Source organism: Protomyctophum parallelum, assembly GCF_964188405.1.
Source record: "Protomyctophum parallelum genome assembly, chromosome: 17".
Classification (NCBI taxonomy): Eukaryota; Metazoa; Chordata; class Actinopteri; order Myctophiformes; family Myctophidae; genus Protomyctophum; species Protomyctophum parallelum.
The window spans coordinates 35,601,590-35,628,506 of NC_139719.1; the positions used below are offsets into that span (position 1 = coordinate 35,601,590).

Below are 26,917 nucleotides of genomic sequence, written 5' to 3' on the forward strand. Positions count from 1 at the left end.
TTTAGATTGTGACTGTGAGTCTAATTTATGAGTAGGCCTAAAGTAGAGACAAACTTTTTTAGTAATTTTGCTATGTTTAACCAGGACGTTTCATGTTACTGCAACTATTCTCAACTAGGTCTATATAGTCTACTTGGAGGACGCCCATGAATCTATTTTAGCCTACGGGGGGCAAGCCTAGGTTACTGAGGTCAGCAGCACTAGCGTTGTGAGTCGTGACTGCTGATGAGACTGCTCGCATTGTTCCTTCGAGGGAGACTTTCATCTTCTGCCAGCCAATGAGCGCTGTCTTCGATTCATACCGCTGTGCCTGGCGACTAGACGGGTGTCTCGCTGCACGCATGGTCGGTACTGAGTCTGTGACTGACAAAGATTTCTTGTCTCTCTTGCAGTTATTGTTATTACGTGCAACATGGCCACCTTCGCCAAGAGTGCACCTGTACTGGAGCTGAAAGACGATCATACAACACGTGCTGCGGAGCAAGCACTGCAGTTAATACGCAAGATCTTGGAAGAGATTCCCGAGACGTACAAGTCCTGCATAACTCAACCGGATGTAAGCAACAAAATTCATTTTTCCTCCTCTTCTTGTATTGTTTAAGTTAACCTGGTTGTATAGGCCTGGCTATCTATCTCAGTCTCAGATGTAGGCCTAGCCTATATGTTTTATTTATCTTTTTAGAGTAATTTGGAGATTTTAGACTGACCTGTCCATTCTCAGCATCAAGAGATGAGTAGAATGCGAACGAAAATAAAAGCCTGGGTACCGAAGCTAAGAGAGAAGCTCCCGTGGCCGTGATCTAAAATCTCCGCGCAGATAATTGCGTGCGATGCTTATTATGTAACTGTATAACACACAAGCGTTCATGTTGTAGCCTAGCCCTAGGCTATATTGTAGCCCATTCTTCAGCAATATATGTTTTGGAACTACATATTGATAGATTTTTTTGATTGATTGAAGTATTTATTAACAGTTTGCAGAATTACAGTAGCCTACATTTAAAGTACAACTCAATAGATAAACTGTCAACTGTGAGTGGACGACACCATAAAGTATAGGCCTATTACACTTGTTTAGAGGGTCCACCATTTTCAATTCATCATAACATTTAGAGACGTACAAATATACACTTCTGTATTAGCCTAGACTACAATAATATAAATATAATATTATCACACCCTGTGATCACTGTTATCTCTGCAGTGGTAGCCTATATCCTCTGTGTAGCCTATAGGCTATAATTAGCTTATTATCAAAAATAAAAAGTATTGATGGTTTAAAGGGATATTTCACTTTAAAAAAACTTGTATAATTCCATTGTCTACTAGGCTTTTGTGAGCACCCCTAACAATTTTAAGTTGATTGATTCAGTATTTAAATATTTGATATTCAGTTTATCGGGCACGCCCCCTTCCTATACAAACCCCTAACTTTAAACTTCATTTTAACCATGTTACATTATATTGAAAACACCCGTCCTTGGTAGGACAATATCAGTCAGAAGACTCAGAACCAACTTGGTCCTTGGTTCAACCAAGGACAGGTGTTTTCAATCTATATGAAAAGGGGAAATCTGAAACACAATTTTATACAATATGTAGTGGGGTCCCTGCTTCATCTCTCTCAGCTAGCCTAGACTAGAGGGTCCTTGACCTGAAAAACATTGAAGACCCATCATATATGGAGATACTTTACTGGTCGTGTTGTAGGCTACAGATTACTGTAACTATATGGCCTATCATTTACATATTGAATTCCAATTCCATCTAATACAGACTTTTAACCTCAACTCAACTGAAAATGGGAATTTGGAGGTTATGGCAGTAACTATTGGAATCCCACCCCCTCCTGTACTCAAAGCCCTAACACAGGACTTTACTTTGGTAAGACATTTTTTATTTACTCCAAAGTAAGAAAACATGTTTTCAGTTTAATTTTGTCTTATTCTGGCTCCCATGAAAATGTATAACAAAATAATGAATGCAAATGGCTCTTTTTAGGAGACGAGTCTGAAAAGGATGTCTGAGGGTCTTCAGCTGCACCAAGCATTACTGAATGAAGTCTTTCCTCGGCTGAACAGCAAAGAGCGAATGGATGGCCTATTGTCTGACATCAGAGACCTTCTCACTCAGATCCACACGGTAACAGATATTTATTGTTTTTCATAATGTTATTTTATTAAAAGAAAAACTGCTGAATGATATAAAACCAAGCCAAACTTGGTTTCGAGGGAGCACTTTGGTGATATGCTATTGTGTGTGTGTGTGTCTGGCAGATGGTGAAGCCCCATGTTCAGCCCACTCTGAAGTTAAATCTCCCGGACCCTGGAGGATACGAGGTTCAGGTGGCCACACACCTCACCCTGGTGCAGCTTCGGTCCTTTGGGTGCGATATGCTGCGCATCCTGCGCCATATCACCGCTGACGAGGACATGGACTGTTAGTGAAAGGCTCAATAAAGCCCACAAGTGCTTTTGGCTCATGTCCAAAATGTGTCACATTTCGCCATATTTTAGCATGGCATTTATTTATTGAAAACATGTAACATTGAAAACATGAAATCCTATTTATTATTTTAGCTAATGTATTTATTTTCAAGATGCTTATTTATTAGAACGATACTAAAGCTGGAATTACAGGCAAAGTGATGTCCTTTAGAAGCATTAATAGTATAGGCTAGCATTAGGATTGCTTGCCAATTTAACCGTGTAACAGGTTAACCCATTCAGGCCCAACGTCGAAATTTAAAAAAATCATGACAATTTTCTGAAAGATTTGAGGCACATTTTAACGATTTTTCAAAAATAGCAGACCTACAAGTTCATGAGCTTGTAGATCTGCTATTTTTCAATAGCAAAATTACCGTATAACATGTTTAAAACACCAAAAGGGGTTCCCGCCCAAATTGGGTTAAATCCATCACAGTAGTGTATAATTGTTTAGTCATCGAGTCATCATGACTGATTCATGGAAAAAAAAAACTAATAATGAATATGAATGTCACATTTTCATTGTATTTATTTATTTACTGTATAGAAATTGTAATGATTGAATCAATCAAGAGTAATTGAAAGTGAAAGAACTACATTGTTTTTTATAATTGTGTGAAATCTTTAACGTTTGAATAAATATATTTTTATCACAAAAATTAAGTGGTTAATATTTTTTTATACAAAATGTGTGATTTTCTATTGTGGTTGGAGATCAGTCTTCCTGTCTCTGCACTCAGTTTCTCCATCAAACGTACTTGTCTAAATGTAAAACAAAAAAGGCCTGAGAATACATGCATGCAATACAATACATACACAGACAATGGAAGACAAAAGGAAAATATCGGCTTTTGCATCATAATCAGGCGCATATTTTACCATCACCAGACACCACATCACCAGACAGTGATTTCCTGAAGTGTTGCAACTCCAATTCACATAAGGACTTACTGCACAGATGAAGGATTCTCCAAAGTCCCAGCTAGGGATTAGGTGGTGGTGTGTCACAAACATGTGATCAGTCAGATGATAGTGTGCCATTATAGTCACTGATCTTATTTTCAGTGTTAATGGGTCATTTTGCCAAAACAAAACAGCATATTTGACCTGCCAGTGATTACATCACAGTGACCCATAGCCCAAAATAGTATAGAACCATAATGTATCATGTGATTACTGAGAGGCAGGTGACATGGCTCATGACAAGTATACAATTGAATAGGAATGTACCACAAGTGTCGATTTAGTCATGAACCCATTTAGGACAGGAATCACTTTTTACCTTTCAAGACATACGATTTTCTGCCTTTTTATTGATAGTTTCAAGTGGAGATTAACAGGAAAGAGGGAGAGAGAGAGAGAGAGAGAGAGAAGGGGAGAGACATGCAGCAAGGGACTCGAACATGCAACACGCTGTCAGGCCAGAGCCTATATGTGGCATGCGCCTGGACCACTAGGCCAGCGGGCGCCCCAACAGGAACCCCTTTTGGGGTTCTTGTTGCTATGTACAGTATACTATATAGCAATATTTTTTTGTAATTTTTGAATAACTATTTGAAATTTCTCAGAAAATTTAGGTGAGGATTTAGAAGGCATATTTAGAATCGGCCTCAATCCTAAATGGGTTTCAATTAAATAAAACACTTCAGCATGAAGAAATGTCAGGGTGACACAAAACGCAAGTTTCTCTTGAGTTTATTATAAAAGTCAGTATGTACATTTTTCTTTTAATATGCAAAAAACTCCACTTGGGTAGTGAAACCCAAAACCCATGTGCCATAATCATGAGACGCTGGACTGGACTGTGTAACTCTGCGTATCTATAGGGTGGAAATGGCTTTGGCAGCTACTCTCCTTCCTAGAGGCAGGGTTAGGTCGGTGATGGCTAGGACCACCTTGGGTCTGGCCAGGGTAGGCAGCTTCACAAGCTCCGAGACCTGGTTCACAAAGACAACAACTTGTATTAGCCTTGTGCAAGCAGCAGCACAATACAAGGATGTATTCTGGATGTAGGATTCTGCTTTCATTCTGCTTCAAGTAACATGTGAAGGGTCAAACTAGGGGGTTTTCATGATTCTGAATCCATTGCAAATGGATTACGGCTATGGCCATTTTTAGCCCAAGGAGTGTTTTCATCTCTCAAACAAACTCGTGGGTCTTGCGCTAATGAACCAGTTTGATCCGATTTAGGGACCACCCTTCCATATCCGATAATTTGAAAGCACACATACATGCCTTTTGTTGTTTTTTAAAAGATGTGTTTTTTGATAGCATAGTGGAGAGAGAGACATGCAGCAAAGGCGGGAATCAAACTTGTGACTATCCATCAGGCTGCATTAGTATACAGTGCCTTCGGAAAGTATTCACACCCCTTCACTTTTACCACATTTTGTTTTGTTACAGCCTCATTTCAAAATGGATTAAATTTGTTTTTTTCCTCATCAATCTACACACAATACCCCATAATGATGAAGTGAAAAAAGTTTTCTCAAATATTTTGTTAATTTATAAAAAATAACATGTACATAAGTATTCACATTCTTGACTTATTACTAAGTTGAGGCACCTTTGGAAGCAATTACAGCCTTAAGACTTTTTGGGAATGATGCTACAAGCTTGGCACACTTGAATTTGGGGTATTTTCCCCCTTTTTCTCTGCAGATCCTCTCAAGCTCTGTCAGGTTAGACGGGGAGCGTCGCTACACAGCTATTTTCAGGTCCTTCCAGAGATGCTCAATGGAGTTCAAGTCTGGGCTCTGGCTGGGCCACTCAAGGACTTTCACAGAGTTGTCCTAAAACCAATCCATCGTTATTTTAGCTGTGTGCTTGGGGTCGTTGTCCTGTTGGAAGGTGAATCGTTGACAAAGTCGGAGGTCCTGAGCGCTCTGGAGCAGGTTTTCATCCAGGATGTCTCTGTACACTGCTCCGTTCATCTTTCCCTCTATCCTCACAAGTCTCCCAGTTCCTGGGAGACTTGTTCTCCCCACAGCATGATGCTGCCACCACCATGCTTCACCGTAGGGATGGTATTTGCCAGGTGATGAGCGGTGCCTGGTTTCCTCCAGACGTAATGCTTGGCATTCAGGCCAAAAAGCTCTATTTTGGTTTTATCAGACAAGAGAATCTTGTTAATAATGGTCTGAGAGTCGTTTAGGTGCCTTTTGGCAAACTCCAAGCGTGCTGTGACGCCCGGCTGTCATGTGCCTTTTATTGAGGAGAGGCTTCGGTCTGGAGGAAACCAGGCACCGCTCATCACCTGGCAAATACCATCCCTACGGTGAAGCATGGTGGTGGCAGCATCATGCTGTGGGGATGTTTTTCAACGGCAGGAACTGGGAGACTTGTCAGGATAAAGGGAAAGATAAATGGAGCAGTGTACAGACATTCTGGATGAAAACCTGCTCCAAAGCGCTCAGGACGTCCGACTTGGTCAACGATTCACCTTCCAACAGGACAACGACCCCAAGCACACAGCTAAGATAACGAAGGATTGGTTTTAGGACAACTCTGTGGAAGTCCTTGAGTGGCACAGCCAGAGCCAAGACTTGAACCCCATTGAGCATCTCTGGAAGGACCTGAAAATAGCTGTGTAGCGACGCTCCCCGTCTAACCTGACAGAGCTTGAGAGGATCTGCAGAGAAAAAGGGGGAAAATACCCCAAAATCAAGTGTGCCAAGCTTGTAGGATCATTCCCAAAAAGTATTAAGTATTAATTGCTGTCAAAGGTGCCTCAACTTGGTACTAAGTCAAGAGTGTGAATACTTATGTACATGCGTTTTTCCAGTTTCTTATTTCTTATAAATTAACAAAATATTTGAGAGAACTTTTTTCACTTTCACACTTTTTCACTCCATTTTGAATTGAGGCTGTAACAAAACAAAATGTGGTAAAAGTGAAGGGGTGTGAATACTTTCCGAAGGCACTGTATGTGGTAATGTGGTATGCACCTTAACCACTAGGCCATTGGTGGCCCAGTGGACAGTCTGGACACAGCACACAAACACACAGAATTAATCAAACAATCTCACCATGGTAAAGGGCATGAACTGCAGGATATTTCCACGGCTGCCTTGCTCCAGACATTCAACACACTCCTCCATAAAACTCTGTACAAACTGGGTGTGAGGTCCAGCCATCTTGGAGCCCATGATGGAAGAGATAAGTAGGAAAAGGTTGGCTGAACACAAAGGAAAACATTGCTTGAATTAGTCAATTTCCACACAAATATAAAATATATAATATAAAACAATAATTAAGAAACAGAACTATTCTGAAGGTGAGATGAGGAGGACACTAAAAACGTCCTTAATATTTGACACAGGCTTTGTCATGGCTTGGCAGATGGTCCTTGCAAACTTCATAATGCATCAACTGCTAAGTGCAAATGAGCCAACATTTGAAGATATATTGAAGGTATTATTAATTTCATGTCTGTTAATTTGATTTGTCTTAAGTTAAAAACTTGCATTTAGCCTGGCAGCAAACACACAACGTCCCATTCAGGGCGAATAAAGTCTTGACCACTTTGAACAGCGCTGGGCTGGCCAATCATGTACCACAGAGGGCTGAGTGTATAGAGCTATTAATTTAGCATGCCTTAGAGTAGAGACATGGGCACAATGCAATGTTTAATGGGAAGGAAATCCTGCATACATTTGGTCTGTGGCACTTAATTGGAGAACCATACTGTAACTTAAAAGATGGAGCTCTCACCCAGGACACGGTTGAGAGGGTCCCTCATGTTGACTGAGTGAAGCTGGGAGGCAGACAGGGAACTGCTCATCGACCGGTCCCCTGCAGGAAAAGACAACATGACACAAGAAGCCAAAACATAAGTGACTCATGGAAATACTCTCTACAGTTGCCTGCAAGTTACAACAAACTTTGCTTTGTCATTTAAGCAACAAACAAAAAAAGGAAGAAGAAATGGAAACAGTCTGCATCGTCATTTAAGTAAGAAAAAAGAAGAAGAAGTGAAAGTAGCCTTATTCCTTTCCTATTTGGTTGAATCTTGATGCAACCTTGACCAAAGATTAGTGAAACTTGTCAAAGTTAGGTAATGTACTAATAGCTGTCCCTCCCTACACACACAAACACCTTATCTAACAGCACAGAAACCGCAAACTGAGGGCAGAGGAGGAAAGAGATGCAACAGTTGTCTCCAGCTTGGTTTGTCCCCAAAGACTCTGCGCTTATGTAGTTGATGCTGGTCAGTAACCGACATACCTCAATTTGATTCAGTGTGGGGTTATGTCCAATATTAAAAAACACCTAAGGTGGAAGAGCAGTTTCTACCCTTCCACTGCCTTCACTATTATTCAACAATGGAATTAGTTTCCATTTAAGTCATCCAGGAAAACAAAGGTTTCAGTTTCACAAATACTTGGAATTAATCGACTTGATGATGAAATGTAGGATGCAGGTAGTACAATAAGGAATGAATAAGAGGAAGCAAAAAAACACGTCATATAAATGACGAATAATCTTTCACTTTCAATATCACAATGCTCTATCAATTGATTGCATAGGGCCTAAATGGAAACTAGACAAGTACCGGTAGTCTGTTTCTGTTTTTACATTTCTGTCTAATAAATAAACCAATCAATTTCAATTTCAGGGTGGAGTTTTTACAAGCAGACTGCTTGGACTGAGCAGTGGACACATTAAAATATGCTGCAATAAAGTTGAAATGAATGTTAAGAAAGATAGGATTTCAAGGCCTGTCAGAAATGATGTAGGCTTGCTGACCTACTTTAGTGAGCTTACAAGAGCTGACTTGCTGGAGATTTTGAAAACACACTTTCTCTAGAACTCTCCTGCGATTTGAACAGAGATTATAACCCCTTAAGAGCAGCTGGGTCACACACACTTTCTTCTCGGGGGAAAAAACATTTAAAAGATCTAATAGAGTTGTACGTGTGCATGAAAATGAATACCAGATAGATTGGGGAAAACTTACTGTAGTGCATTTCATAATACTTTGGTCAATTAGATTCAACATTGTGTACTAGTCTAGTGTGCCATTTACAGCAGAGTTTACTGATAATTACACGTGGTTTAAACGTGGTTTAAACATGTAGCTGCTGCTTGCTTGGGGGGGAAAGGCAAGCGACGTGTCAGATCGCGTCAGATAATGCCTTCAACAACTACCGTGAACCAAATTCACTGTAGTAGCCTTTTCATAAATTATATTTGTACTTAGGCTGTCGTAAAAAGGTTAGAGAAATTTAAAGTTTCAACACCAAAGTAGTAGTACGGTACTAGTAGTTGTGAATTAGCAAACTGGACATTTAATGTTACCTCGTGTTGCGCATCTGTTTTCGCCAAACATTTTTATTTTTGCTGTTTCTCATAAGCGTCATAAGTCTGTTGTGCTTCAACTACACAGTCATCTGCCTTGACTTCTGTGTGCGCTGACTGCGCCCGCCCGCCCGCACCGTCCCACCCCTCACTGGGGGAAATTCTGAGAGTTAAAACGCCCACAGGCTGACTCACAATTAAGATGACAAAGGGCTACAGACTGACCTGGACTGGACAGGGCAACAGGCTCATCCTCGTTGGAGCTGAGCAGGCGCATGAGTTTAGAAGGCTGGGTGTCATCCAAAGGGAACAAGCTGCTGTAGTCCTGTGGGCCACCAGAGGCATGTTAGACCACCATTGTCTTTTGAATATACAAATTACAGTGTTGATTCAACTCTTAAAAACGGATCCTTATGAGTCCACACTCAAGAGGATTACACTTTTTCACAGTTTGGATTTATACGGTTAAACATCCCCCGCCAGGATTAATTTATTTATTTATCGTGCATTGCCAAGGTTTTCCCTCTTTCAAGAGGAAAAAAAATGCTGCTTTTGTCCAGCACGTGGGCTAGAGTGGAGGTGCATGCGCTATTACCTTTGTTAGTTTCCCTCTTTCAACCCTTATGTTATGCTGTAACCGGATATTACGATGACGTAATGGTGTGTGTGGTGTACAGTTTTCTGTGTACCAATTTTTTTTTTTTACATGTCAGCCTACTGTGATTCTATCCCTCTACAAAAAAGAAATAAAAATAAAAGTGAAAGCCACAAAAGAAAAAATAATAATATATATATATAAAAAAGGCAATCTACAGCTTGTAGAACAGCAATTTTTTAACAAATGTTAGAGATGGGGTTGTTCAAGAAGTGGTTAAATGATATACATACATTTACATACATACACTGAAACCAGTCACATATAATATATTATATAACACAGAGATAATCAGAGCACATAAACTGCTCTCTCTAAGATAGTGGTCTGAGACACAGCACTGATGCTAATAAGGTATTCTGGTGCTTCTTCATTTAAGTGCAGCATTCAATACAATTGACCACAACATACTCCTAAATCACCCTGAGTGCCGGGCTGACCTCTCAGCCTTAAGCTCCCTGACTGCCTGTGGGGTGTGCAATCAATAAAAGAATCAGTAAAATCTTTCTAAGATTAAAAGGAGTAATAACTTTCAGAATGTGTTCTAAACTAGTTCTGAACATACAGGATATTTTTTATTATTCTTGGAGAATGTGTCATAAATTTGACATTACGTTTAGTGTTGCACAAGGGAGCTGCCTTAGGCCTTGGCTGTTCTCACTGATATGCTTCTGCTAGATGATGTCATTACAGAACATAATGTTAGCTTCCATGATGAGAAAAAATGAGGAAGGCAGATAGAGAGGCACAACTTGCCAAATACTGTTCAGTTTCGGCTGTTATAGGCAGTTTGTCTGTGTGGAGGAGGAGGTGCCATGTGTATCCTTGAGTGAACATGAACTGTCGATCCCTTTATATTTGTTTCCTTGTAAAATTTATTGTAATTTGTGGATTCAAATAAAGAACTAAAAGGTGTGTGTGAGTGAGTGAGTGACAGACAGACAAAAAAAAAGTCTGACGTAATATACGCATGCTACATGCTACCTGGGTCACGGTCCCCCCCGCCACAATCTGAATTCCCACAGACGTGTTTCATATGGTGTCATATATGAACAGTGTTCAAAAAGACACTCATATGGGCATGAAGCATCGCCACCAAATTAATTACATTTTCGACAGAAACAGACTGCATCAATATAATTTATGATACAGAGCCACCTCCCTGACAATAGTTATAGATAGACCACAATTCTTATATACAGTATGAGACAATTCTAACATGACCCAATACCCAATGTTATTTTCCATAGAGAAAAACGTCAGTGACCGAGGGGATGTCAGGACTTCGGTACTCCATTTCCTATTCTTTGTGGGGTTTCCCCATGATTAAAAACGTTTGGTGGGGAAAGGGTACATGTTTCCCGTTTTATTTTTATAATTATCGTTGTGTATTGCCCATTTACCTCAATGTCCTCTAGCTGCCTCTTGCGTTGGCGAGCCGAGGCCTGACCTTTATGGTGAGAGGAGTAAGAACTCAGGGCACACCACACTGACAACCTGTAGAGTCACAACGACAAACAACAAAAACTCACTCAACGCGTGTCTGCCCAGGGAGCTGAAGGGGTTAAGCACACTCCTCAACACTGGATCTTAAGACTGAATAGCACCATTAATATACACACACACACACACACACACACACACACACACACACACACACACACACACACACAGTCTACTAGTACTATGTCGCTCATATATACAGAATACAGATCTGATCACAAGACCCGTCACTTGAATGATTTTATACAAAGAAAACAAAAACAGCCTTATAATCATATAAGGCTGCTGACCACCACAAAATCTAGAATATTAACCAACTGTAAACGTTTGTAAAGGGGGGAACATTGTATTCTTCTCATAAAGCTCAGTTAAGTTTCACGTTTTAATTGCTTGGCTTAAATGAAGAGCCGACAAAGAGAGACCTAGGAGACCACAAGGCAGAGGAGAACATCTCCAGAAAGACAGATGACTGTTTACTTTAGTGGAGTGTTGTCTGCATTCTTGGCTCTGGGTTGTGAAACTGTAGCTGATCAAAAAAGACGACGGTTTAATTTTATTTATGTGCATGCCTTATAAGCTCTGTTAGTAAGGAGACGGATGGCTTCCTTTGCTGTGTTCAATACTGATGTAGGTTGCACTACCTACACTGTATGATACAGTTGGTGTGTTCAAGGCTTGCGATGTGCAGTGTGCACTGCAGTCAATACTCCAAGTGCGCACGCACTCAACTCTCTCTCTTATACTTACTTGGCCAGTGCCTTGCCGGGTGGGTCTGCCAGGCTGGGCCAGTGGGCTGAGTCGGTGAGCAGGTTGGGCAGTATGGTTCCCAGCAGGGTCAGGGTGATCTGCTGGGTGTCCAGGCAGAAGATGCTGTAGAACAGCTCCACCACGCGGTTTGCCCATTCCTGTCGAGTCTCCTTCAGCAGTTCCTGAATGAACAATTCACTATTTAGGCATTTAGCAGACGCTCTAAATTACATACGTTTAGCCTTTGGATACACCTGTAAGGTCGTCGAGGCTAGTACAAGTGCTACGTGAGTCTGCAGGTCTGATTGCAATAGGAAGTTCATTCCATAGTTTTGGAGCCAGAGTCTGAGATGTGTGGAGCGTTCTGCCAGCCTCCCTGCGTTGGCTGATCTGAGCATGCGAGGCAGGTTGTAGGGTCCAATCAGACTATAGATATGGGGGTGCCATACCTTTGGTTGCTTTGAAGTATTTGTACTCTGTGCAGGCAGCAACCGGGAGCCAGTAGAAGAATGTGAGAAGTTTGGCTGGTTGAATATGTTACAACATGCATCGGTCTCACCATCTTAAAATCACCCTACATCCGGTGTTTTTTTATCATTGCACAAAATGAATAAATCCAAATGAAAATGGTATTCATGGAATAGTTATTGATTTATTTATAATTACATAATGTAATCCGTGCCTCAACAAACATATGGGCTCACTTGGTGACCCAACCTACCTTGACCATGTTGTTGGTGAACCAGAAGACGCCTCCCATGTGCAGCAGGCTCTCAAACAAGTGCAGGGCCCGGCTGTCCACCCAGCCCTTCCGCAGCACCACCTGGAACTGCTTGCTGAGCGCGTCGTGGATGGGCTCCTTGGCTGGCAGCAGGTTGCGGTAGGGGATGGGCTCCTGCTGAGCCTCCATCGGGGGGGTGCGCAGGGGCACACCCGTCTGCTGGAAGACGTCAGCACACATGTGCTCCAGGATGGAGCTCATGATCACCACCCTGGTAAGAGAGGGCGACACGCACACATCTACTATGAAAAAAAGAAATAAATAATTGACCATGGAACAACTGAGGTTTCACAAACTTTGAAAAGCTGTGTCCATTGCAAAAGACATTACAATTTGTGGCCCGGGCCGGCCTAGCGGTCCGGGCACCTAGGCTGGTAATACAGCGTGTCAGAGTCCCGATCATGACGACCTTTGCTGCTTGTGTCCCCCCCCCCCCCAATCTCTCTCCCCGTTTGCTGTCAAGCTACTGTGATCTATCAATAAAGGCAAAAAGCCCCAAAGATATATCTAAGACATTACAATTTGTAATGTGTTGTGTAGAAGAAAAGAAAGTCATCCATCATCGAAAAAACGATGTCCAATGCATGAAGAAATCCAGAAGAAGACATTTTGGGCAGTTGGGCATGAACTAGGGCTGTACTAGTAGGCGGGGTAATAATATAAATACAACTTTTTTTAATAATAAAAAAACTATGCCTAAACCTACCCTTAATCCTAACCTGTAAAACAAGCGCCCCATCAGCGACCATCGACTCCCAGGATCAGCAAAACAGGTAGTCTCATTATTTGTGAACATTTGTGTGTGCAGGGAAAGGCGTGTTTGTTTTACCGCTCGTTGTAGAACTGCAGTGTCGTGTTCTCCGCGTACACTCCGTACAGCGGGGTCATGAGCTGCCGGATCATGGTCTGCGGTTTCTCCCGCTCATCGCGCCCCAGCATTCTGACGTGTGCCACCAGCCAGGCAACGGCACAGATGGCCATGCTGCACACCTTCCCCTTGATGTTGTCTGTGATCTTCTATACTCAGGTAGGAAAAGGAGAGAAAGAAGGGGGAGAGGAGGGATTCAATATGTTATAGAGAAGGGTTATTGAGGATGAGTCGGGTTCAGCTGGCCAGGCTCTTTAACATCCCAGACCAAGATGTAGCCAGACCCCAGCAACATTAGTCCACGTGTTTTGGACGTGCCCTTCCCTCACTACCTACTGGAAGCAAATATTTGACGTATTCTCTCATATGTGTGGAACAGTAATAACCCCTTCTTTCCACACCGCTATTTTTGGCATAATTCCCCCAAGCTGTACAGTCACATCTCCGCAAGCAAATGCTTTGGCAGTTGCGTCCCTGTTAGCGTGTAGAGACTAATCCTCCTTAACTGGAAATCGGATAAGGCACCAATGGCTAAAAGAAGTTCTATCATTCCTGCCTCTGGAAAAACTCAGATAGTGGACAGAGCCCAAAAAAACTTTGTCCTGGCTTGGAGTCCCTTTGTAGAGTTTGTTAGACTTTTCCTTTCATTAAACTGTTCTGGACTATGTCCGACTAGGGTACTGTTAATGGAGATGTCCCTGTCTTAACTCATTTTGACCTGTAATTGTCCCATTGGGGGGGGGGGGGGGGGTGTATATATATATATACATGTTTTGTATGGTATTTTGTATACATGTGTACATGTCATATGAAAAACTGTAAAATAAAGTTTATAAAAAAAGAAAGAAAAAAGGATGAGTCAGGTTCAGATCAGGTGGTGGTGTGGGGGAGGGGTCCGTGACATCACGGACACTTTGAAATACAAAAAAATATAAAAATCCCAGGAAAGGGTTTCTTGTCTTCCAAAAAACATTCAAATAAGATATGGTTGCAAACGAGGTGAAGTGGCCCTTTAAGGCACATGAAAGAAGAGGAAGGAAATAGCAGGAGACTCAAGTGGAAATACAATTCCAGTATTGTGAATTCTGACTAAGATTACTCTCTTTTCCTCAAGCTACTTGTCGCTTGCGTGGGCTTCAGCAGAATTGGGCAGCGAAACTAAATACACAACTTAGGACGTCAGCATCTGGGCAAGTTGTCAAACATGTCAGAACTCGTCATTTCCACTGGTGAAAGTGCACACTCTTGAGTGATGAAACACAGGAAAAGGAAACCAAGAGATAGTGGTTCATGAATATATGACAGAAGGTGGTGTCAACTTAAAAGGAAAAATTTACATAAAGTGTCTTAGTAAGGTTCTGGGCGAAAACGAGCTTATATCCATGTAGCTGTCGATGGAATGTTTTTGTCATTTCAATATTTTTAAGATATATATTTTTTAAAGTAGACCACAAACATGGCAAGATAACAACTTAATACAATAAAGACATAAGAACAAAAATAATACAAATCAGAAAATACACACCAAATACAGTATATATCATCACAATATTGCAGCCAACAACATCTCTCCCATAAACAGCTCAGCCATTTGGATCCATCCCCAGATCCCCTGGAATGTTCTTGCCAACAGTGCATCTTGCATTGCATACATCTTGCATTGACATTCTTAGTCAATCACCTGAGGAAGAGGTGCTCTTACATTTTTCCTTGAATATTACACTAATGCATGAGCATCACGGTCACTGAATGTGTAATCTCTCAAGATAGATTCTGCACACCTGTCGGAATCTGTTGTAGTAGGAATGAACACAAAGACGCACTACCGGAAGAGGTGGGCTGAAAGAGTGAATGGGCCGACATCAGGTCCCCAAAGGCAAATTCAAAGAATCTTTTCTATTTTGCAGATGGGTTCCCAGGTTGCTGAATGTGTGACCTGAGGCTGTAAATCTAGCCTGGGTCCACACCACATACCCCACCCACTCCACTGAGTGAACTGCTTCTTGGACTTCCAGAAGATACGATTTGTGTTATTGTTTTCCTTTCAAACGCTTTAAAGATCTTTCAAATAGCAATGCTGTGAAATTGTAGAATCTTGTACTTTCTATGCTATCCCGGTTTTAACGGGATAAACCACAACTTCTGATCTAATTTACTGATGCCTTTCAGATTGATCAAAAGGTAGAATCATGTCAATCACTGTTCATAATTACAACACTAGCCAGTTGAGCAGTCTTTGTGATTGAAGCTCCAGCCATCCATGCCTGAGTAATGAACCACATTTCATAGCCAGTCAATTAGATCAGGTTTGTCCTTTCATTTGTCACCTGTATATAGTATAATGTAGACATCAGGGGTGGTTAGGGCCTTTGAGGACATGTGTAAAGACCAATTGTCAGAGGTTTCATGTGCAACCTTCTCCCCCAAACCCTAGATGGAATCTTATCTTTCCTACTGACTCACTGAACCAAACCATAGATGGAGATGCTGATTAGAACATACCTGCACAGCCTCCATCGACAGCACACCGCTTTCCCAGGCATTCAGAACTTCCAAGATGGCAGCTGGGGTGCTGAGGCAAATTTCGTGCCACTTCATCTGACTGGCACACAACACGATACAAAAATGAACAGAAACTCTGGATGACATCTGTGTGCCAGAAATGCATGCAAATACCATAAAGACATTTCAACCATCAAATACCTGAAATAGCCGTCCTAGAATGCATTGTAAGCTTGTAGAGTTGCAATATTTGCTGAATGTTCACCCATGTTTGCCTATTATTATGCTTGTGATTATTTTACTCTTTAAAATAAATAACTGTTGAACACTTGCATGACGAATGTAATTTAACAGGTGTCATTGAAAATATATGAAAGTGCTAAAAAAAAGCGTATACCTGTCAAAATAATTGAGGCTAAAGGTCATTACACACTGGCGAATTGGCGACGCGATATATTCGTGCGAATAATTCGCATTTAAAAAAAAACAATTGAAGTTCATGCAAGCTTCCACATCAGTGGCGAATGTGCGACCGTTTTCGCTTTTATTTGTTCGCTCTGGTGTCGTATTTTGCAGAGATTCGCAGGCGAACTGCAACATGCAATATTTCGCATTTTCAGATCGCTTATTCGCATCGTGTCGCTAATTCGCCAGTGTGTAATGACCTTTAATCTTAGTAAACAAGCAGTAGTCAACCCCGATATGTGGCAAATCGATAAGTACCCTAATTTTAACTTAACTTGGTTTTAGGGTCAACTTTCTTTATTTTTTATCTTCCAGAGGAAGGTATGTAGAACTCACACTAGTTTCATTTCAGTAGAGTTGTGGAGGAGGGTCACCAGACTTTCCACTTTACCAGACTCGGGTCTGAAGCAGGGGTGGTCTGGGTTCAGCGTCTTGCCCTCCTCTGGCATGCAGGTCTGCAGCCATGTTTCAAAGAAGGGTGTCTCCCCCGAGGGGCTGGGTTCTGACAGGATCACCTGCAAAACGAAATGCCACTCAAGCATGTCAGAGTGGACGTTGGTATAGAGGGGTATGCGCGTGACATCATCGTACCTGGATGTTATGAGGGAACGCCCACTGAGTGGCAAAAAACAACTTTCTGGCCTCGACAGCCCATTCATCCAAACAGAAAAGTCCTGTCTGATTGCATTAAACAATGTTAAACTCACCACCATTGCAGCTGTACGAAAAGCTTGAATTATCCTCTATCTGCAAAGTTTTTGTTTCATAAAAATCCACCATAGAAACGTTATGAGCTACTTTCTGTCAAGAAATGCCTTGCATTTGATTATTTTTGTGTGTCAGAGTTTGGAAGTGCTTGTTTTTTTTATTTTTTTGTCAAATATGTTTTTATTGAACAGATTATAAATTATTACAAACATGATATGAAATACTGTTTTTATGAAACAAAATGAAAGAAATAATAAACAAGACAAAAAATAGAAAGAAATCCCTTAACCCTCCCACCCATACTGCTCAGTGACACTGCATATGATGATAGAAAGCTCATGGAAAACATCTAAAAAGAAAATGGCGTACAGTCAACCATATCAATGGTATCCTGTCTATTAATCGTTTCTACTCAGGTAATGGACAAGGGGCAGCCAAACCTGGAAGTGCTTGTTTTTAATAAGTTAATAACACAACATTTTGCTGCCTCCTGCATTGTGACATGGTGGTAAACAGGTGGTACGCAGGACGGTTGAGTGATTTCCAACGAGCGCTTCCAAACTCCAACACTCCATGCTGCTCAATGTTTTGCCACTCAGTCTAGATGAGGGGGGCGTGTCCTGATGGGAAACTCATGCATGTGCATACTCTATAAAGGTTTGTACTTTTCTTTTGTAATGAAGCTGCCGACAGTTGATTTTGTTCCGTCAGAAAAAAACATTTTTAATTCGGACTCTGTCTGCTGCAGTTGACAAATTGATGCAACATTCTCTTTTGCTGCTTTACCTTAGTTTATTGATGTTTATTCAACTTATCTAGAGGTTCTGTGTAACAATAGTAAAATCTAACTCAAGCCTATTCTCAAACAGAAAAAGCATATTTATGCCAGCTACAGAAAAAACCTAGTCATTAGTTGTAGCTAGTTCCTTCGAGTGCTCAGTGAAAACATGGATCTCTGGACATCTACTGGAAATAGAGTGAAAGTACAGGTTGTTTAGGCTTTAAAAAATGTAGTACTTGCATAACATGAAGTGCACAGGGCATTAGTTTGTAACAAACTATTGGCAGGCAAACCTGCCAATATAATGCTCCATGGTCCATGCCCCACACAGGACAACTTCCCCACTGGAAGGGCTCAAAGACCAATAGTCAACAAATGTGAAGTGGGCACTGGATAGGGTCAAATAAATAATCAAATGGAATGAAGTATATACGGTTTAAGTGGCTAACCTCTGATCCATAGGTCTGCACCACATGGCACAGCATGAGGAAAGAGATGTCAAAGAGCAGGGCTCGAACGGAGGCCGACTTGGCTGCAGGAAGAGAAAAGGAAACACCTTCACACAAGCATCTCAATGGAAAAACTCCTATGCTGACATGATGACCAAACACAAATTTCCCACATTAGAACACATCACTCTTGATATTGTGTTACTCACATCCTTCTCCGCTGATGTGCTTGGGAAACTCATTGAGCCTGCAAGGGCAAGAGAGACTATTAAAAGAGCATATGACTCAATTCCGACAACCACCAAAAATCTGTTGTGATGGCTGTGTGGCAAACTTGGCAAACTCTGGGTGTTGTGTAAGGCAGCAGCACAATTATGACAAGACTGAGGGCGCTTAGTTCTTCATTCACTCCACATAATTTATGCAGTTCAACAACCACATTAACTCACTTGATAAACTTCCGGGCGAATGATTTTAGCTTCCCAGTGGCGGCGGCTGCTGCCAGGAGCAGGTCAAGGCTCTTCCCAGACAACATGTGTCCCAGAACCCCCAGCAGGCCCTCGGGAGACTTGGAGTGGTCAGCGTCTACGGTCTAACATGCCACAGAAAGGAAAGGGCTATGACAGAGATCAATGAGTTGATGCATGTATCCGGCTATGAAGCTGGCGTTTATTCTGCCACAGGACTTTGTCTTCAACTTTTTCAAGGGTTAAGATTTGTGGTTGCAGAGAACCTTTACCAACGTAAACCTGGCTGACATTTGAGCTTGTTGATCTGCATTTTTGCTGATTTTGACAATTTTTGCCTAAAACGACATGCGCCGCAATAGGGACGCCAAGTTGAAAGTGGTTACGTCCATGACACCACCAGAAGTACATTCTGAGATTTGACAGGGATATGAATGCTGTATAATCAACGGCCTCCATCTCCAGGCTCTCTACCTTGAGGATGTTTGTGACTGTGGGCTCAGCTCTCAGAATGAGACCCGGGTTCGGCTGGATGTTGGCATTTTCTGCTGTCTTCAGCCTTGGGGCGTACTCACTGTCCTCAGTCCCCAAGTCAATGTGGAACAGGAGAGGGACAGATAGAGAGAAGGAGAGAGAGATAGAACAAGGTGGGAGAAAAAAGAGAGGAGAGAAACCAAACGTGATAGGACAAGAAAGAGGTCTTGATCCATGTTGAACAAGGGAGTTCAGTAAACAAAGCAATGGGAGAGGATGAGACAGAATGAAGGGAATTAGTTCAGGTCATTAGACATGCTCAGATTAAATTCGCTTACTGAAATGTACCGCATTTCTCTTTTGTTTTTTTCATCACACAGGATGGAACACATACCGCTTAGAGGTGAGGTTGGCAGTGTTGCTATCAGACAGCAGACCCAGCTTATTACACTCCTGCAGGAGCATGCTGAGACAGTCACAGCTGAGAAATGAGAGGGAGGGGAAATATGATCAATATGATAGCAGACAGGGGGAGGTTGACCATGCAATTTATAGTCATAGTATTGTAACTGTACATACTAGGGCAGCGCAATTAATCGAGCAAAGATATTTAGAATCAATAACCGACTTATAACCGAATAATTAAGATTTATTTTATATACACGCTACAGGTTTGGGCCACTACACAACCCTCGCATCTAGAGTGAGGGTAACGATTACAAATAATTCTAATCAATTGTATAATGAGCTTGAATTATTCTTAAATCATCTTTTATTAATCATAACTGAGGCAAAGGTTTGAAAAGTTCATGATATTGATTTGAAGTAATATGTACTGGCCTTAAATACACTTGCATGTGTACTGTGTACATTATACAAAAACGACAGTATACTATTGTAGTGAAAAGAACACAGAAGGGGGAATGGATTCCATCCATGTCAATGCCAGTGATTTCTTTCCATTTAGCCTAAAGAACATGAAAAAGACCAGACACACAATTGCCGTTCCAATATATTACAAAGATATTTGACAGGTTTAAGGTCTGGGCTTCTCAAGCATCTCAACAAACCACTTCCACATGGGGAGCATGGTGGGATAGTCATTCTGAATATTTCATTAAGCCCTTGTGGAAATGTGTCGAGAGTAACTACTTAATAGCAGTGAGTAGCCACAGTGCAGCGCCCAACTGTTGCGACACAATTAGAAGCACACACTTCGTCTAGAATGACATTGTTGCCGTAAGATTAAGATATCCACTCACTGGAACAGGGCACTAATTAGAAACATTAATTAGAAAAGGTGTCCACTGACATTCGGTCATATAGCGTATGTAATGAACTGAAAATCTCTCTCAGAGGGCAATCTCAGTGAAGGCTGTGTCAAAATTAAGTTCATAATTTTGATGGATGCTATTTTAATAAAAGATGGCAGAATGAACCTTTTTTTTAAGGCACTTACTTGCATCTCTGGTCGGCTTTGTCCAGCAGTGGTGTGAGCTTTAACAAGTATTCAAAGGCAATGTTCACATCATCCATGAAGTCCTGTGGATGGACACTTGTTAGATGCTGTCCAGCGAGGATAGTCATCCATAGTATTAGTTAGTCTTTATCACAAAGTAACTTAATACATAAGTTGTTGTTTTTGTAATGCATTACATTAGTTTTACTACATTATCATTTGTATCAAAGTTTGTTAGAAGTTTCTTATTTTTTTATTTTATACTTTACACATAAATCTGGGTTCCAATATTTCTGAGCAGTTTTTGAACTTTAATGAATCCATTCTCAGCATGCAGTACCATATCTTTTATATCAGAAGACGATGACATGATGTCACTGAGTCAAGTTGTATACCTGTCCCTTGTCTCCCTGAGGGTACTTCTTTAGTCTGAGCAGAACTTGTGGGATCTATTGAGGCAAGAAAGAACAATATTAAAGAGGAAATGGGTACATTTCTAACTGTTATATTGGGAGTAAATCTAACACAACACCAGTTTGATGGAAGACAGTAGGTCACCATCAGCAATGGAGACTGGCATCGATGTAATAAGACGCTGACCTTGAGGAACGTGAAGGCAGTCCATTTGAGTTCCTCAGTGCCCTCTGGGGACTCGATGAGGCCAGTAAAGCAGGCCTTCCAGATCTCCAACACAAAGAGAGGAGCAGGAATATGCTGCAAGGAGATACAACAGCACACTGACTTCTTTAACAAAATACTGCCCCCTAGGGTGCCAACATTATGGCTACACTGTTAAATCAAATGGACCCTTACAGGTCCACTTGGCTTCCATTTCTTCAGAGTTACAATAACACAGATTTACTCTTCAATTAGAATCAATTAATCTTGATGAGATGGAGGAAGTGAATTATTTTATTGAATTTTCAGCTACAGCTGAGGGTCTATAATGAAATTATGTTCCACCATTGCTAGCATTGAATGATTAATATTGTGAAAGCCAGTGCTGCAATACGTGTGCCATCTCCCCACTGCAAACGTTGAATGCAATTTAAGTAACACAATCGTTATGCTAATAGAAAAGGACGAACTGATTCATCAAAATGTGTTGGGGGGGGGGGGGTCTAACACCAATGTCCTCTTCAGTGAAAACTTTCACCTGCATTCTCTTGATCATCATCAACTGCTCCACCAGCGGCTGAGTCTCTCCCGTCAGGTTCATGGTTCCTTCCAGCATAACAAAAGCATGGACTGAAGGGAAGGAGGCGTGCAGTGTAGGCTCGCTGTGACCTGACAGCATGTAGGGAACACTGCAGCAAAGAGACAACACTTGAATGCTTTGTGGCGTACACAGTGTACAAGAAGACATATTTCGGAAAAGAACAAAAAACGAAATCATCATCAAGGCTTCTTGAAATACATGCAATTCCAGCTGTTCTTCTTGGAACGTCCGCCTCCCTACGTTAGACATTCTGAGAGCTTCTCCATTGACTGTATTGATATCAGATGCCATACATTGATCTTTCTTTGGTATTTTGTTTATTGAAATTGGAATGTATGCAAAAAAGATCCGGCGCATACTGCAGACTTTGTTGACAGGATTAGGAAGTGATTTTGGAGCTCTGACTTCAAATATCCATAAGTTTAGGTGGAAGATTTGTAATTTTGCATTCAAGTCAATCAATCAAGTCAAGCTATTGAGAATGTCTAACATAGGGAGGCAGGGCGGGTGAGGGGTGGAGTTTAGGGATCTGTCTATTTACTTCTCATAATTATCCAACATGATAAAAAAAAACATATTTTTATCTCTCTCTTTATAGCGTGGCTTCTTCAGGAGGCTAGCCGTTTGTAATATCTTGTGTGAGTTTGTTTGTCATCAGACTAATAATTGTAATCTTTAGATACACTGTTACTGTCTTTTGGTCCAGCAATTGCTTTAAACGGCTTTTGGATGCGTGCAACTACTATGTACTCACCCCTTCACTAATGTTACGCTCTCCTCCAGCTTGGTTCGTAGCGTCTGATTGGTCACACTGTTGAGGCTTTCTGTCACTTTGAGCATTGCTTGCTCCACATTGCTCCAGGAACCTGTTGAGGAAAACCAGTGGAACCTTAATTATCTCTTGCACACGCATTTACACTACAGTGCACATTCACATACACACACAGAGATTACCAGTACGCATGCATTTTCACTTCAATAATAATACCTTGATCTTCCAGTCGAGCGATGTGGACCAGGGCTGTGTTCTTGTTGCTGCTCATCAGTGTGTACAGCCTCTCCTGGCTGGCCCTCAGAATGGCCTCCGTACTGGCTGATGGACCCAGCTCCCTCAGCCTGTCACAGTACCAGGCACAGCCCTGCAGCAGCCAAATCACAACCCCCAACAGAGCCCGGCAAAGCCCGATGCACTCCTCTGCCTTTCCGTAGCAGCTGCAGGGTGAAAATTAGAAACTCAAGTTAGCGGAAAGGGGTAAGGTAAATGCATCACAAAAAAGAAGTGGTCAGGTGCAGAATGTAAAAAAGATCATCCGAAAAGAGAAAGACTTGCCCACTGCATTCTATCTCCTACCTAAACTAAAGCTTTATTACGGTTCAGCTTACATGCCTTCTTCAGAATACTTATTAAAACGTTTTGCTTTAGAAGGACTGTATGCCAAAACATAATGTAAGGTAGATGAATTAGGAACTAGAGTACATTGCAATGTGCAGACTATGTTCTCTGGAAGATAGAGTAATAATTGTAATGTGTGACTGTCCTTGATGAAAACATCAACAGGATGTTCACACTGGCCATCTCTTAATTAATCTCAGAAGTGACAAGTAATGAAGAAAACTATTTTTAGAGAGTGTGAGAATGTAACATTAAACTCCTTGACAAAATCGGACAATTTCATGATTAATTAAATTGATGCCGTTTAATACAGCATCAATATCACTGCAAACTAAACTGAGTTATGTTAAGTATTGAGCATGTCGTTTTTTCAGTTTCTGTAGGATTTCTCCACCCAGCTGATTATGTCAATGCTCTGCATACAAACTTGGGAGGAGAAATTTAACTTTTACGATAAACACGGTGACTGATTTGGGAAATGGAGATATTAGGTGCAGGAGATAAAAGAATATGAAACTAATGGGGCGAGAAATCATCTGCTACTGTATTTTCAAAGACACAAAGTACCAAATTGTGATGTACCTGAGACGATGGCAGAACATGTCCATTATCTCCAACAGTGATTTGACACACAGCTCCCGAGAAAAGTCATCAAACTAGATGAGAAAATAATGGATGCAATTACTGAAGAAAAACGATTCACTTGCATTACGGTTATGAGGCGGAAAGGACAGATAAAGAATTCTAGGCATATCCTTACCTTACTGATGGCAGTGAGCACACTGGAATAAGACACCATCTAGAAAGAGGAATTTAAACATACATTTAATAAACACTTTACTTAAAGCCGACATCCTGAATTAAGCTCATGAACGCAATGTTTTGGTATGGTAGAATATGTTAATACAATAGCACATATGCAGCGTATGGATTGGAAGTGTCCTACTCTTCCATCTTTCTTGATTAGGTCAAACAATTAATGTTTTGGGAATGCAGGATAAAGCTATCTTGCAAAAATAATATATGCAACATCCTATACAAGTATAGTACAGTACTCACCTGGGAACTTATGGCATATTTGAGATAAGAGAGAATAAGTGGGTTTGGAGAGGGACCAATCAATGCCTGCTCCATAAGAGCTTCTGAAATGGACAGACAGACAGAGGGATTTACATGGTAACTAACTAACTAGTCGCAATTTGCAACACTAGATTTTTTTAATAATGGTATCAATATAGAGTTACAATACCCTCCATTGACAGCCCATTGATCCAAATCGAATTTCCGATCTGCTTGTATTAAACTACGTTTAACTCACCAACATCGCAGCTGTAGGGCAAGCTTGAATTATCCTCTTTCAATCTGCAAAGCGTTTGTTTCATAAAAATCCACCTTAGACATGTTATGTGCTAGTAGTACGTTTGTCACGAACAGTGCAGGTGATTCTTTTTTTGTGTTATAGTTTGGAAGCGCTCGTCGCATACAACCTGTATCGAATGTGCACATACTGTAGGAAGCAGCAGCACAACCCGTTAATAAAACGAGTGCACAATAAATATCATGGCACAGAATTTCTTGACAGAAAGTAGCACATAACATGTCTACGGTGGATTTTTATGAAACAAACGCTTTGCAGATTGTAAGAGGTTAATTCAAACCCTACAGCTGCAATTTTGTTGAGTTTAACATTGTTTAATACAAGCTGATTGGAAATTAGATTTGGGCAACTCTAGATCAAATGAATCCCATTATATTAAAAAAATCTAGTGTTGCAAATTGCGGCTACTAACTAAGCCAATGCTGCCCATTCATTTTTCAATTAAATCTTTATTACACTCACATTACATTATCACCAACACTTGATTAATTGATTGAATACTTTAATAACAGTTTAAATTGCAAATTGTACAGTGGTATAACATACAATGATGCTAAAAGGAACACAAAAAGCCCAAAGGGCCTGTTTCCACTGTGGTCCTGTGTTTTCAATTCATCACTTAGAAAAAGGCACCTCAGTTCTGACCTGCAAGATTGAGATAGTCCCATGTTGCTCCCTTAGGAAAGTTTCTCTTGATGTTTATGGCCCACTGATAGTCACTCCAGCGTTCCTTCCATGCCTGAAGAATGGCTTGCTTCAAATTGACCACTTTCATCCTAACAGAAAACATGCAGATAGGTAAAATTACTCACTCACTCACTCATTCATTCATTCATTCACACACACACACACACACACACACACACACACACACACACACACACACACACACACACACACACACACACACACACACACTCTCTCTCTCACTCTCTCTCTCTCTCTCTTCTACCTTGCACGCAACTAACGCATGCCTACATGACAAAGGTTTGTGTTTGGTCGAAATATATGCTGCAGCTTTTAATGTCACCACGACTTTTAGGTTATCGTCTTTGACAGGCTAATGTTAGCTAAGCTAGCTGATGGGAAATGATCGATTTAATTGTTAACAGAGCATGCAGGAAATTATGAGTGAGTCTGGATTAAAACGTTAGTAAAAGCAATGCGATCGGTCATCACTTTTGTTACTAACCTGAAAAATATAGTACGTCCAAACAGAACAAATCAATGTTTACACAATTTCGGAATCACGATTACAATACAACGAATGCCATCTTTCTTTGCGACATGTTACTGTGTCGCCAGCGCTGATTGGTCAACCTCCAAAAGTCTGAGTATTCGTCAAGCTGATTCGACAAAGATAGAACAGAACGAAAACTGAAAGGCACGATTATAATTGTGTTCCACCGCAGGGTGGCGCTGTCGTCAAACATTTAATAGACAAGGCAAGTGCAAGGAGTAGATAGAGATATTAAACTTGATATAGTTTGTCAAATATGCCACCCTCCTCCTAAAACGTTATGCTATGTAACTAATGCAACTAATTCTTAACCTAGTGCTATGGTTTAGGCATATGACCAACGTTGGGCAGTGGTCACTCATCAAGTCCAATCTTCAGTAGGCTACCTACAACAATATGGTATTATTAGATCTGTTTCTACGAGGAATTACATTCTTAACCAATCAATCTCACGTAAAAGTGTTTTAAGAAGTTAGGACAGGACTCGAGTTAAATATTCAGAATTGTCTATTTTTACAGTAGGCTATAGTAGCCAGGTAGCCTTTGATCAAGAAAGACTGGCTAACATAGATGTATTTGATCGAGTCTGACTTTTACTTTAGTATTTACGATAAGCTATTACATTATGGTCTATCCCAGCTAGCAAGTCATGGCGTGACGCTGGCGACGCTGTTGTCCAATTAATAGTGCAATTAGTCACCGAATTAGCATTGTTAATCAGACAAATTTCCTTTTTTCAGGCCAGTGTGCAGGCTATTATAAATCCAACGATGTGCTGCTGCATTACTAGTCTGGTTTATTAACCAGGCTACCAGGCAAGTGCAAGTGATAGATGGAACACATTGAATGCTTGTGTGTTTTGGGAGACAAGCTGACAGTGACTGAAACTTTCCACCTGTTTGTGTCAGCAGATGTCCCTGTCGTTGCCAGGCTTGGAGGTCATCACTCAGTCGATGCTGTTCTCTTCTCACAGAGTGGAGCATCTCTTTGATCTGGTATGATTTAGTGTGTTACTTAATGGTTATGTTATCATGTTTAT

The 26,917-nt window shown here is 41.1% G+C and overlaps 2 protein-coding genes across 3 annotated transcripts; one reads left to right on the top strand and one right to left on the bottom strand.

The window, feature by feature from the left end:
- The first annotated feature begins 265 nt into the window (after positions 1-265).
- LOC310874439 (uncharacterized protein) lies at positions 266-3,070 on the top strand. The gene is made up of 4 exons (XM_083787248.1): positions 266-556; positions 1,777-1,884; positions 2,002-2,142; positions 2,277-3,070. The coding sequence occupies exons 1-4, from the start codon at positions 413-415 to the stop codon at positions 2,442-2,444; spliced, it is 561 nt and encodes a 186-aa protein (XP_083643374.1). The 5' UTR covers positions 266-412; the 3' UTR covers positions 2,445-3,070.
- Positions 3,071-4,174: 1,104 nt separating this feature from the next.
- med24 (mediator complex subunit 24) lies at positions 4,175-25,939 on the bottom strand. 2 transcript variants are annotated; one of them, XM_083786793.1, is made up of 26 exons: positions 25,831-25,939; positions 25,284-25,414; positions 24,320-24,402; positions 24,021-24,059; positions 23,843-23,916; positions 22,856-23,079; positions 22,622-22,733; positions 21,805-21,955; positions 21,249-21,362; positions 21,044-21,097; positions 20,649-20,731; positions 19,584-19,670; positions 19,190-19,289; positions 18,698-18,840; positions 18,458-18,495; positions 18,249-18,331; positions 16,647-16,825; positions 15,846-15,945; positions 13,305-13,492; positions 12,416-12,686; positions 11,695-11,876; positions 10,848-10,941; positions 9,015-9,114; positions 7,203-7,283; positions 6,518-6,666; positions 4,175-4,426 (listed from the first exon to the last, which is right to left on the bottom strand). In XM_083786793.1, exons 2-26 carry the CDS (start codon positions 25,411-25,413, stop codon positions 4,310-4,312), a joined length of 2,976 nt encoding a protein of 991 aa, XP_083642919.1. In that variant the 5' UTR covers position 25,414; positions 25,831-25,939; the 3' UTR covers positions 4,175-4,309. The 2 variants fall into 2 exon arrangements, with proteins under 2 accessions (XP_083642919.1, XP_083642918.1); XM_083786792.1 differs by having other exon boundaries at positions 20,649-20,755.
- Between the last annotated feature and the right edge of the window lie 978 nt (positions 25,940-26,917).

Excerpts from the sequence above, each read along its gene's own strand:
- LOC310874439 (XM_083787248.1), top strand. The coding sequence starts at position 413 with ATGGCCACCTTCGCCAAGAGTGCACCTGTACTGGAGCTGAAAGACGAT. Across the intron at positions 557-1,776 it reads CCTGCATAACTCAACCGGAT|ACTTTTAACCTCAACTCAAC; the intron begins GTAAGCAACAAA and ends CATCTAATACAG. Across the intron at positions 2,143-2,276 it reads TTCTCACTCAGATCCACACG|ATGGTGAAGCCCCATGTTCA; the intron begins GTAACAGATATT and ends TGTGTCTGGCAG.
- med24 (XM_083786792.1), bottom strand. The coding sequence starts at position 25,413 with ATGAAAGTGGTCAATTTGAAGCAAGCCATTCTTCAGGCATGGAAGGAA. Across the intron at positions 13,493-15,845 it reads TGTCGATGGAGGCTGTGCAG|AAGATCACAGACAACATCAA; the intron begins GTATGTTCTAAT and ends ACCTGAGTATAG. Across the intron at positions 10,942-11,694 it reads CCCGGCAAGGCACTGGCCAA|GTTGTCAGTGTGGTGTGCCC; the intron begins GTAAGTATAAGA and ends GTGACTCTACAG.